We start from the raw sequence: 12311 nt of genomic DNA, 5'->3' as shown, positions 1-12311 counted from the left end.
CTTGTTCAATTTTTTCCATTCTTCATCTCTTCTTTTGTATGTTCACTTTCAGAGGCCATTCTTCAAGCTCACCAACCTTTATTCTGCCTCCTCAAATACTCTATTACATGATTCCAATGTTTTTTTACTTTCATTTATTATGCCTTTTATTCCCATAAGATCTCATTTCTATGTATGCTTTCAGATTCTTCTTTGTGCTCATCCAGTGTCGTCTTAATATCCTTAATCTCTTTAGCTATCTCATTGAGTTTATTAGGGAGATTTGTTTGAACATCTATGATTAGTTGTCTCAACTCCTTTATATCATCTGGAGGCTTATCTTGTTCCTTTAACTGGGCCATAGCTTCCTTTTCTTGGTGTGGATTATAATTTTTTGTTGGTGTCTTAGTATCTGGCTTACTAGAGTATTTATTCTGGGTGCCTTTTTTCTCTTTGGTTTAGGGCTTCCTGCCCTTTCTACCTTGCTGGTTGTGCAGTAGGAGCCAAGGTTGTACTTGGTGCTATGAGCTATGGCCTCTCAAGCTGCCCTCATTGCACCAGGGGCCAGTGAAGCTTCTCCCAACTTTCTCCTTTGCCATTGTTAGGCACAGAGTCTCAACTGTGTAGAATAATCCAAGTCATGCAGGCCTAGACTGCAGTTGCCCAGAGAGACTGATGAATCTTCACACCTCTTTCTCCCCTGCCTGAGGCAGGGATGGCGCTGCAGGTGTGGGCAGCATTCTATGCAGTGCAGGTCCAGGATGGCTACAGTTGCCCCGGTTGCCCTGGTAGACTTCCGATTTTCAGTCTTTGCCAGCCAAATGTACTTGCAGTTACCTGGATCGGCTGGTGCAGGGCCTGCCAGCCTCCTCCCTGCCATAGGTGGGGCTGAAGCCTAGCCTAGGGCTACAGGTCAATCTGGGTGAAAGAACCTGGTTCCTACCGGGATTTTCAGTCAGCCTGGCTTCCCCTCCTGTTGGGGGTGGAGTCAAAATGGTGGCTACTGCCCTCTTCCCGACTTGGGCAGATTCACACCCCAGCTGTCCCAGGGTTATATCTTAGCTAGCCAAGTCTACCAGTCAGTAGCTGAAATCAGCAGCCAACTGTCTCCTCTTGCCTAGTTTTTGAGAAATGGAGCTTCCAATTCCAGCCACAGAACAGTTCCCAGGGCGGCTCATGCCACCAGAGCAGGATAATCACCAGCCTCCGCGACTTGGCCCATAATTTCCCAGAGAGGCTGGTGTAGGTCCCCAGCTTCTCCCTGCTGAAGGTGGCCCTGGGACCTAGGCTAGAACTGTAATCTGATCTGGATGGAAAGAAGCCAGTTCCCACCAACACTGTGATTTTCAGTCAGCCCCACTTCCCTCATGCCAGGCGCAGAGTTAAGATGGTGGCTCTTGGCCTCTTTCTGAGTTGGACTGTTCTCAGGATTATACTTTAGCCTGAGTTAAGATGGCGACTCCCGGCCTCTTTATGAGTTGGACTGTTCTTAGGATTATACTTTAACCCACTGAATTTACTCATCAATAGCTGAAATTGGTACCCAACCGTCTCTTCCTCCCCTGTTTTTGTGAGGTGGAGCTTTCAATTCCAGCCACAGAACAGCTCCTGAGGTGGCTTGTGCTACCAGTGGAGGATGGACACTGGCCTCCGTGACGTAGAGCGCTCTACTTATGAATCTTTTCTGTGCGCTCTACTTATGAATCTTTTCTGTAGTTCGGCAGTCTCCTTCCATTCCTTCAAGTATGTTGCAGGATGCTCTTTTGGCCTCCTGGAGCCCCCAAACAGGTGCTTCACTTAGCTCCAGATAGCTCTGCATGTTTACTGACTGCCCTGCAGCAGGAGCTTACTCTGGGAGCCGCTTACTCGGCCCTCATCTTGCTGGTTGTCTCTCTCTTGAGTACTTTTATGGCAAACCCTGAGGCTCTTCTTTAAAGCACCTATTTACTCAACAATTCCTTTATGGATATTGTTATTTCTCCAAAACAATCTTGTAGGAATTACTCATGACAGTAATCTGCCAGGATTCCCCTTTACAGTATCTCACTTTGAAATTTGTTGATCTTACTCCAAGAAACATTGGATTACTAATTCATTCACCCATTTTAGCATATAGATGGGTTTCTTCACAAAATGTATTTATTCTTAAAAATATTTTTGTAACTTAAATAAATTGCTGGACTAATGCAGAGATGTCTTGTAGACATACCTTTGTTCTCTTGCAAGATCCAGGATTTGTTCCATCTAAGCTCTGACCATTAGGAAAGAAATTTTAAAATGTTATTTACTTTTATCCGTCAAGAAATATATGTAAACTAGATTTTGAAGCATATTAATTTTTCATATACATATGTATTTCAGTGGAAATTTATTCTTTTTTTTTTAAAGATTTATTTTTATTTATTTCTCTCTCCTCCCCCCCCAGTTGTCTGTTCTCTCTGTCCATTTGTTGTGTGTTCTTCTTTGTCTGCTTCTTTTGTCGTCAGCGGCACAGGAATCTGTGTTTCTTTTTGTTGTGTCATCTTGTTGTGTCAACTCTCCATGTGTGCGGCGACATTTTTGGGCAGGCTGCACTTTCTTTCACGCTGGGCGGCTCTCCTTATGGGGTGCACTCCTTGTGTGTGTGGCTCCCCTATGTGGGGGACACCCCTGCGTGGCACGGCACTCCTTGCGCGCATCAGCACTGCACATGGGCCAGCTCCACGTGGGTCAAGGAGGCCCAGGGTTTGAACAGCAGACTTCCCAGGTGGTAGGCGGACGCCCTACACACTGGGCCAAGTCCACTTCCCCAAATTTATTCTTTTTTTTTAAAGATTTATTTATTTATTTCTCTCCCCTTCCCCCCCGACCCCCACCCCAGTTGTCTGTTCTCTGTGTCTATTTGCTGCATCTTGTTTCTTTGTCCACTTCTGTTGTCAGCAGCACGGGAATCTGTGTCTCTTTTTGTTGTGTCATCTTGTTGTGTCAGCTCTCCGTGTGGGTGGCGCCATTCTTAGGCACGCTACACTTTCTTTCGCTCTGGGCCGCTCTCCTTATGGGGCACACTCCTTGTGCATGGGGCTCCCCTACGTGGGGGTCACCCCTGCATGGCATGGCACTCCTTGTGCACATCAGCACTGCACATAGGCCAGCTCCACATGGGTCAAGGAGGCCCAGGGTTTGAACCGCAGACCTCCCATGTGGTAGACAGACGCCCTAACCACTGGGCCAAGTCTCCCTCCCAAATTTATTCTTAAATGCACATTTAAATTTACATGATAAGGAGTACTCCTCCCTATTAGTGCTGACATTTTTTTATACTTGAGGAATAAAATGATGCTCCAAAAACTTTGTGCAGTAATATTTTATTTAATATTAACCTAAATGACAAGCTGTTCTTAGTTCTCTATATTGAAGATTGTTATTTCTCTTTATGACCAGGTTATGGAACAAATGTTAAAATGCACGAATGTTTATGAGCGAAGTAAACAACGTATTAGACTCAGAGAGGTTGGCTACTCAGGATTGGGACTTCTTCTTAGTGAAACACCTGTTAATACCTCTCTCATTAAAAACCTCACCAATCAAATCCTAAATACAGGTATGACTAAAACTGAAAATACTCATACATTTAAGAAATTTTCTTAATAGCAGAGTAATTATATTTGATGGTTCTCAGTTTTTTTCTTAGAGTTTTTTTTTCCTCCCTCAGATTGTTTTTTTTGGTTGTTATTTGTTTGTTTGTTTGGTGGTATTAGGGCTAGGGATTGAAACCAGGACCTTGCATATGGGAAGCCAGCACTCAACCACTGAACCACATTTGCTCCTCAGATTGCTTTTTAAATTATGTTACTTGATTCATCATTGTTTTCTTGGACATTGTGTCTTATGCACCACTGTTGGTTTTGTCTCCTCATACCATAGTGCAACAGTGCTGAGTTACTCACTAGGCCTTCAGTAAATGTTAACTGAGTAACTACGTTAATAATTAAGTCAGCATAACAAGAAAAGGCTATTGGAGAAAATACATATAAAAGATTCTTTTTTCTTCAAAAAGTTTTAAGTTCAGAAAGGCAAAATGAAAACTAGTTTCAGATATTTTGTTACCATTTTTTTTTAAATGAACTCTTTTTAGTACTTACTACTAACTGGTGACTTTATGCCAGATGCAAGGGGTTCAAAAAGGTTTAAGATATAAAAACAAAAACAAACAAAAAAAGGCATAAGGTTCTTTGTCTTGAGTGGCTTGCATTCTCATTAATAAGACGTATACATAAAAAGATCATGGTATAAAAGCCAAGTAGAATGGCTCAGACAGTCAAAAGAACAATAATTTAGGGTTGACTTAAGGAAGGTGTCAAACTTTCTAAACGTATTTTCTTTGTAGAATTTAAATATATCTATAATAATTATTTTAAAATGAAAAATATTTTAGCATTTATGCAACAATTACCCACAGTTCTCTCTTTGATTATTTCTGGAATTAATTTAACTCTTTCTCATTTTTCTCCACTGTAGATCCTATTATTAATTTCAAAGATCTGTTATCTGTGGTATATATGTCTCATAGAACATACATGAATGTGAGAGTGGTCATCTGCAGAAAGGTTAGTAAACTTTTAAAATATATTCTAAAAAAGCAGTGTCATTATACTATGAATAAGTTTCAAATGAGTTTTGTACCAGATAAAATTTTAATTTATTAAAATTAAATGACATAATTTGGTAGTTTCCTTTTTGAAGTGAATTAATTTCATATATTCCTAAGAAATCAACTTATGAATTTGTTCTTCTTAGCTCTACATGGTCCCCCAGTAATATGCCTTTTCCAAAGTCAGAAATTTATTACCTTAAAATAGTTAATTTATCAGTAAACTTCAATGAATATGAGCGTTTTGAATTTATATACTATGTTTTAGAGTTTATGAATCTTTTGAACTTTGTCAAAAGAATTTTGTATGATTTGATTTTGCATTTTCTAATGATTTGCCTTCAATGTATCCTTTAATATTTATCAAGTCAAGAAATAGTTATCCTGCTTGCCCCTTCCTGATTATAACCACCTCTCTCCTTTGCTGGTAATCACTGACCTGTCTGTCTACTCTTTAATTTGTATCATTGCTTTATTTATTTATCTATTTATTTCTCCCCCCTCCCCCACCCTTCTCGTTGTCTGCTCTCTCTGTCCATTCGTTGTGCATTCTTCTGTGTCTGCTTGTCTTCTCTTTAAGCAGCACTGGGAACCAATCCTTGGACCTTGCAGAGTGCGAGAGAGGTGGTCAGTCTCTTGTGCCACCTCACCTCCCTGGTCTACTGTGTCTCTTACTGTCTCTCCTCTGTCTCTTTGTTGCATCATCTTGCTGTGCCAGCTCTTCAGCTCTTCACTAGGGCTAGCACTCCTGTGTGGGTCAGCTCTCCTATGCAGGCCAGCACTCCACATGGGCCAGCTCTGCAAGGGCCAGCTTGCCTTCATCAGGAGACCCCGGGAATCAAACCCTGGACCTCCCATGTGGTAGACAGGAACCCAATCGCTTCAGCCCCATCTGCTTCCCTTATTGATTTTCTTTTTAATTTTACTCCCTAATTATGTCGCAGAATTTTTTGTAATTTCATCTAAATATACTTCTTTCTCTTTAATGGTGATATAGTTTTTATTCTGTGGCATTCTGTAAAATATTATCTGGTTCACTATTGATGGGCATTTAGGTTGTTTCCTGTTTTTCCATATTATAACAGCTATAAAGAACATCCTTTTATGTATATCTTTGCCTATTTGTGGTAATATATCTATAGGACATACTCTGTGGAGTAAAATTCCTCCAGTGAGAGGTATTTATGTTTTACATATTGATGGATTTGCCATGTTGTCCTTCAAAAACTGTATTGGTTTACATTTTCACAGTGTGTAACAATGACTGTTTCCATGCATGCATGCTTCTCAACCCTAAGAATTTGAAGTAAATCATGAAGCTTGATCCTTTCCCTTCAGTATAAATTGGAAAGAAACAGCTTTCAGTGCAGCCAGCTCCTATTTTGTGTGTATAAATAAATATAAAATAAGTCTTATTTTATGGTAACTTTAAATTCATAAAACCATGACAGGCTTCTTTGCTATGCATGCCAAGCTTCATCTGGATGAAAAATGTGGTATTCTGCACCAGTTGAGTAGTGTTAGTTTACCGAATGATAGCACTAAAGAAGAAACAAACTTAACCAATAGTGATTCATTGCTTTCTATCTTGGCATAAATTAGTATCATTAATATTGAAATCCCTACAAATATTATTGTCTCCTGCTGTGAAACTTGTCAGAATTAGAATTTCCATTAAAAGAATTTTCTAAATACTGGGAGCCAAATATGAAGTTCTTTTCTTCTACACAAATTTATTACACAGAAGTGATCGAAATGTCTTATATCTCTTATATGAATTTCTTAAAGTTTGTGAGAACTTGTTTTTTTTTTTTAAGATATTTATTTATTTATTTATCTCCCTTTCCCCCCCTACCCCGGTTGTCTGTTCTCTGTGTCTATTTGCTGCATCTTCTTTGTCCGCTTCTGTTGACAGCGGCACGGGAATCTGTGTTTCTTTTTGTTGCGTCATCTTGTTGTGTCAGCTCTCCGTGTGTGCGGCACCATTCCTGGACAGGCTGCACTTTTGCCCTGGGAGGCTCTCCTTAAGGGGCACACTCCTTGTGCGTGGGGCTCCCCTACACAGGGGACACCACTGTGTGGCATGGCACTCCTTGCACGCCTCAGCACTGTGCATGGGCGAGCTGCACATGGGTCAAGGATGCCCCGGGTTTGAACCGCAGACCTCCCATGTGGTAGACGGATGCCCTATCCACTGGGCCAAGTCCGGCACCAGAACTTGTTTTTAATTCCCCCAAAACTGAAGACAGTTGGATAGTAGAGAACACACATTACTATATCAAAGACTACTCTTTAAATTTCATTTTCTTATCATATAGCAGCATCCATCTAAATGGAATTTATTTTTCAGAATTAAAGTTTACTTTTACTTTTGTTTGTACAATATAGCTGTAACTGAAATTATTTTTTTGCAAATTAACCTTTAACTTTGAAAACAAACAAAACGGGAATATTACTCTTGGTGTACCAACATTCGACCAAATTATCTTGTGTGTCCTATTTATTCCTGTAGCTCTAGTGCCTAGAACTGTACCTGGTACATGGCAGATGTCTACTAATAGTCGCAGATCAAATGTTGTAGGTTCATGGAAGGTATTTGAGGATATAACATTTTACATTTTATGCATGCTATAATTCTATTTATAGTTTGCCTGATCAAATTAAATTAATAACATGAGTGTCTTGGCATGTGGAGGATCTTTTTATTAGTTTTCCTTGGTTTATATTTCAGCAAATATTAAAGTGCTTCCTTACTCTGTTTAAGGTGAGTGAGAAAAATGCAGATTAGTTAGAAACACAGTTTGTTCTGCAAATAGTTTAGTCCAGTTAACATTCTTTAAAAAGTATGCCCTCCCACACTTTGTCATTGAATTAATTTCACATTAAAATAACTGAAAAGAGACTATTTTAAATATAAAGTACTGTGTACTTTTTGAGGAATCTTATATTCTTAATTTCTTTGCAGATTTTACAGATTTTGCAGTCACAGCCAGATGCAGCACACCAAATGTCGCAACAAGTGGGTTGGCAAGACACCTTAGTTAAGCTTTTTTTAAAAGCAAATTTTGAAAATGGAAATACTTTTAATAAACCCAATAGAGTTGTCTTAGTGAAAGACAATGATAAAAATATTTCAGCTGAAGATATTAAAAGGAACTTCGATGAAAAGACAGACGAGTTGAAAATCAACTCTTTTACCTCAGCGAATATGTCTTCAGATCCATGGAGTTTGGAGGATAGACAGTCTCTAGATTCAAACATACCATTATTTCAAGAAGATAGCTCTGTGGAAGAAATGTCCTTCAAATCAGAGAATCAAGAAGAATTTTGGCAAAATAACCCTTCACATTTGAGTTTAGATCTCAGTGGAATTGACTCTTGTGAACTAAGTGATAGTGGAAGTCAGATGCCTGACAGCCTGCCTAGCACACCGTCCCCAATGGAATGTACTAAATCATTTTCTATGCAGTCTGACAAAGAAAGCAGCATCACAAATGATATGGGCTTTAGTGATGACTTCTTATTTGAAAGCCAAGAGGTAAAATTCCTTATCTGTCCAAATGCTTTTTGATTTTTCTAATCCTTAGAAAACTATGAGCAATTGTTCACAATTTTATGTTACATTCATCTTCTGAGTCTCATTATCTCCGATTTAGAACTTCAGATGGCCTAGATTGTATCTTGAAAGCAAGCCACTGTCTTATTAATACTTTTATCTCTACGGCCTAGTGAAGTGCCAGGTGCAACAAGACACTTTTAAAATATGTTAAAATCAGTATTGTGTGATGGTTCTTATGATAGGCTTTTAGCATCTCCTCCTTCCAATAATTTAAAATTATTTTATCTTTTTTATAGAGATGTGAGGAGAATCTTCTTCAAATACTGACAGATATTTTGAATTATATAATGTGTAAGGGACTAGAAAAGTCTGATGATGATACGTGGATTGAACGGGGACAAGTGTTTTCGGCACTAACTAAACCAGGAATATCCAGTGAGCTACTTCGACCATCAGATGAAATAAAACTAATGTACGCATTCAGTTGGCTATTTGTCACCACCATCACCATCCCCCTCTTTTTAGAGTGGGTAGGAATCTAAAATATCACTGACAATTTATTCAGTATCTTCTGTGGGATTAGAGGGAGAAAAAGAGAAACTTTGTGCCCAGCCTGTTTTCCTGCATTTTAGAATCAAGAGGGATTCCAAAACTAACTCTAATGAGAAGGCATTTAAATCTTAAATTAGTTGTTTTTTTTTTGTCTTCTGTAGTATCTCAGAACCTTATGCAATATGTTCTACCGGGATGTCCAAATTTGAGTGTTTCCTTGACACAGGTAGAGAAAATAGTATTTTGATTAAAATTACTTCTGTAAAGCATTTGGAGTTCCCTAAAGATGATAGGACTCAAGCAGTAGCACACCAGGGAAAAATTATCTCTCTGTTCCTCCACAGGAGAAGGCATAATAAGGCTTTCTCCCCTAACATTCACAATTTTCACCTTTAAAGAAAATATTTCAAGTAACTCTTAGAGACTGGATTATGAATTATCTTCATAGCTCTTTTTAAATAATCAAGTAAAACAGATACTTCTAAAAAAAGATATCTTTTACTTTGACTTCTAATATTAGGTGTATTAAATGTAGATTCTGCAAAGATTAAAAATTTGCTCCATTGTTATTAAATTTCATTCACACTGACTTGGTGATACCTGCCAGGCATAGTATATTTTTGGAGATAATACATATAAAGAACTGTTTGTTTAGGGTTTTTTTCCCCATGTCCTACTATTTTTATAAAGTTACAATGGTTTTAAGAGAACTTTGTTTTACACTTAGTTTGCTGCAGAAGATGTTAGAATGGGCAGTTACAGAAAATAGAGAAGCAAAAACTAATACAGCAACTGCTGAAAATGGCCTTCGAATAATGCTGATCTTACAGGACTTTCTGCAGTCAGAAGGACTAGTTAACTCAAACTTGTGGACTGAGAAGGTACTGTAATATCCCTTTGAAATTATATTTGGGATAGTCAAGGACTTTACTCAAAGTAAGAAATTTTGTACACACCCCTTTAGAACATTAATATTTAATCATATGAGATAAACATGGATAAAATGTGATAGTCACATATTTTCTTAGTTAATAGTAGGTTAATTCCTTTGGACTTGTGCTCATTGAACTTTGCAATATTTATCACTTGTGTTAATGTTGTAAGAAAACATTGTAAGTAGGTTAAAGAACTGTTTTTATTTCTCATTTTTTTCTTGTGCTAGCTTTTAGAAAATATGATGCTGCTCTTTGACTATCTGTCAGGCTGGTATTCTGAAAGCCCAGAATGGATAAAACTCTCTCAAATTCAGATCCAGCTGCTTCTAGGATTCATTGGAAAGGGTAACTTGCAGGTTTGTCAATTCTTTTACATTACTGTCTATACTTGCATGCTGCACAAGTATTAATTTATAATTTAATTTTTTTAAGATACTTAGATTATACAAATGTCACATAAAAAATACAGGGTTTTCCCATATACCACACTCCACACACCTCCCACATTTTTCCACATTAACATCCTTCATTAGTGAGGTACATTCATTGCAGTTGATGAACACATTTTGAAACATTGCCACTAAGCATGAATTAAAGTTTACGTTATAGTTTATACTCTCTCCCACCCTGTGCTGTAGGTTATGGCAAGATTTATACTAGCCTTTATCTGTCATTGCATCGTCATTCAGGCCAATTCCCAAATCCCAAAAATGCCCCATATTACACCTGTTTTTCCCTCTCCCTGTCCTTAGAACCTCCAGTTGCCACTGCCTCCGCATCAATGATATAATTTCTTCCATTGCTAGAATCACAATAAGTCTATAGTAGAATACCAGTAATTCTGTTTTAGTCCATGGTTCATTCTCCACCCATGAGGATCCTGACCATGGTCATGTCCACTCGAGGGGGCTGAGATCCCATGGGACCAATGGATGGGACTTTATTGCTTGCAGTTGTATACTCTGTCTTTCTTGATATGGTAGATGTCCATCATCACTTTCATGTTAGTTGTCCTAGGTAAGACCAATGAACTGGAGACTAGGTATTGCAACTCTGTTGAGATTCAAGGCCTAGCTGGCACGTGGACAGCTGAAAGATTTAAGTCTCTTGGACATACATCCACCAACTCTAGTACTAATTATATGTTCAAATAGAAGGACAGATTAAAGGATTTGTATGTGGCTTATATGAGGAAAGCATTACTTATTTCACCTATATTCAGTATAGCTAGGTGCCGTAGAGTCTACATTAGACTATTTATACCTGTACTGTTTAGGTCTTGTGTTTTTAGGAAAACTATTTTTAAAATGGTTCCCTTTCATTTCTTTATGTTATTTTACTAATCCACAACTTAAAATTCTGTCTCATATTTTCATCAAACATTGACTGCATATCTGCCAAGTGTTAAGCATAGTATTTGGTCTTAGAAGTAAAGATAAAGAAATATTGCTCAAAGGAATATTTATTACTTCTATTTTGGCTTTTTTAAAAAAAGTTTGGAAAAATTCCATGTGAATTTTAGTCTGTAATTTTTCTGTTTACATTGGGTATTTATGTGAGAACATGGGTTTGATTAATTATGATATGTATCCTATAGTTCTCTATCTGGCCCATTTCATTGTGTTTTCATTCTGCAATTTTAAGTATTTGGAGGAAGGGGTGAAAGGTAGGAGTGGTTTCCAATATACAGAAACTTGGCCATAATGTTGAGTAGAAGATGGAGTAGGTAAAATTCTGACACAGGGTTGCTCTGTTTTAAATAGACCATAGGGGAGCAGATGTCACCCAAGTGGTGAGCACCTGCTTCCCATGTATAAGGTCCTGTGTTCAACCCCGCTGGTACCCCCTTAAAAAAAAAAAAAGACCATAGTTTGAGGATTCTTTTTTAAATAGATTTTTTTTTCTCATCATCAGAGTTACACATGCTTACTGTGGAAAATACACAGAATCACAAAGAGCAAAATCATTAATTTCATAACTCAAGAAAAAATGGCTATCAATATTTTTTATATTTCCCTTTTTTATTCATGTATCTTTTACAGATTGAAATCATATATTTTGATAATTTTGTTGTTTTTTCTTTTACTATTATATCAAACTCATTTTCCCATGTTACTAAAATTGCTTTATAAACATCCTTTTAAACTTATTTAAAACCCATTCTTTTTTTTAAATTTTTTTTCTTCCCCTCCCTCACCCTGCTGTTTTTGCTGTCTGTGTCCATTTGCTTTGTGATCTTCTGTATCTATTTCTCTTTTTTTTGTCTTCTCTTCTTGTCTTTCTCCTCTTGGATTCACCGGAACTCCATCTTGGGGACCTCTGATGTGGAGAGAGGTTCCCTGTCAATTGCCCCTCCTCAGTTCCTGGTCTGCTGTGCTTCACCTTGACTCTCCCTTCATTTCTCTTTTTGTTGTGTCATCATCTTGCTGCATGACTCACTTGCACAGGCACTGGCTCACCACGTGGGCACTCGGCTCATTGTACAAGCATGCTTTCTCTTTTTTTTCGCCAGGAGGTGCCAGGGGTCAAACCCAGGTCCTCCCATGATATCCCATGATAAGGCAGAGGCCTTATCACTTGAGTCACATCCGTTTCCCCCATTTTTTTCTTGATAACAAAAGTAATGTTAGGTCATTTTAGAAAAATTTGGGAAATG

At 38.1% G+C, this 12311-nt stretch overlaps 1 protein-coding gene across 2 annotated transcripts in view; it reads left to right on the top strand.

Annotated features, from left to right (window-relative positions):
* Positions 1-12311, top strand: part of NBEAL1 (neurobeachin like 1) — a 254607-nt gene that overhangs the window by 153315 nt on the left and 88981 nt on the right. For both annotated transcript variants that reach the window (XM_058300345.2, XM_058300344.2), the window contains 6 exons: positions 3400-3559; positions 4477-4565; positions 7575-8147; positions 8465-8640; positions 9448-9601; positions 9883-10011. In XM_058300345.2, coding sequence (XP_058156328.1) covers positions 3400-3559; positions 4477-4565; positions 7575-8147; positions 8465-8640; positions 9448-9601; positions 9883-10011 — 1281 coding nt within the window. The remainder of the gene's footprint in view (positions 1-3399; positions 3560-4476; positions 4566-7574; positions 8148-8464; positions 8641-9447; positions 9602-9882; positions 10012-12311) is intronic.

The sequence above is a fragment of the Dasypus novemcinctus genome, chromosome 7 (assembly GCF_030445035.2).
Source record: "Dasypus novemcinctus isolate mDasNov1 chromosome 7, mDasNov1.1.hap2, whole genome shotgun sequence".
NCBI classification, from domain to species: Eukaryota; Metazoa; Chordata; class Mammalia; order Cingulata; family Dasypodidae; genus Dasypus; species Dasypus novemcinctus.
The sequence above is the reverse complement of the archived record's forward strand: the minus strand, read 5'-3'. Positions and strand labels throughout refer to the sequence as shown.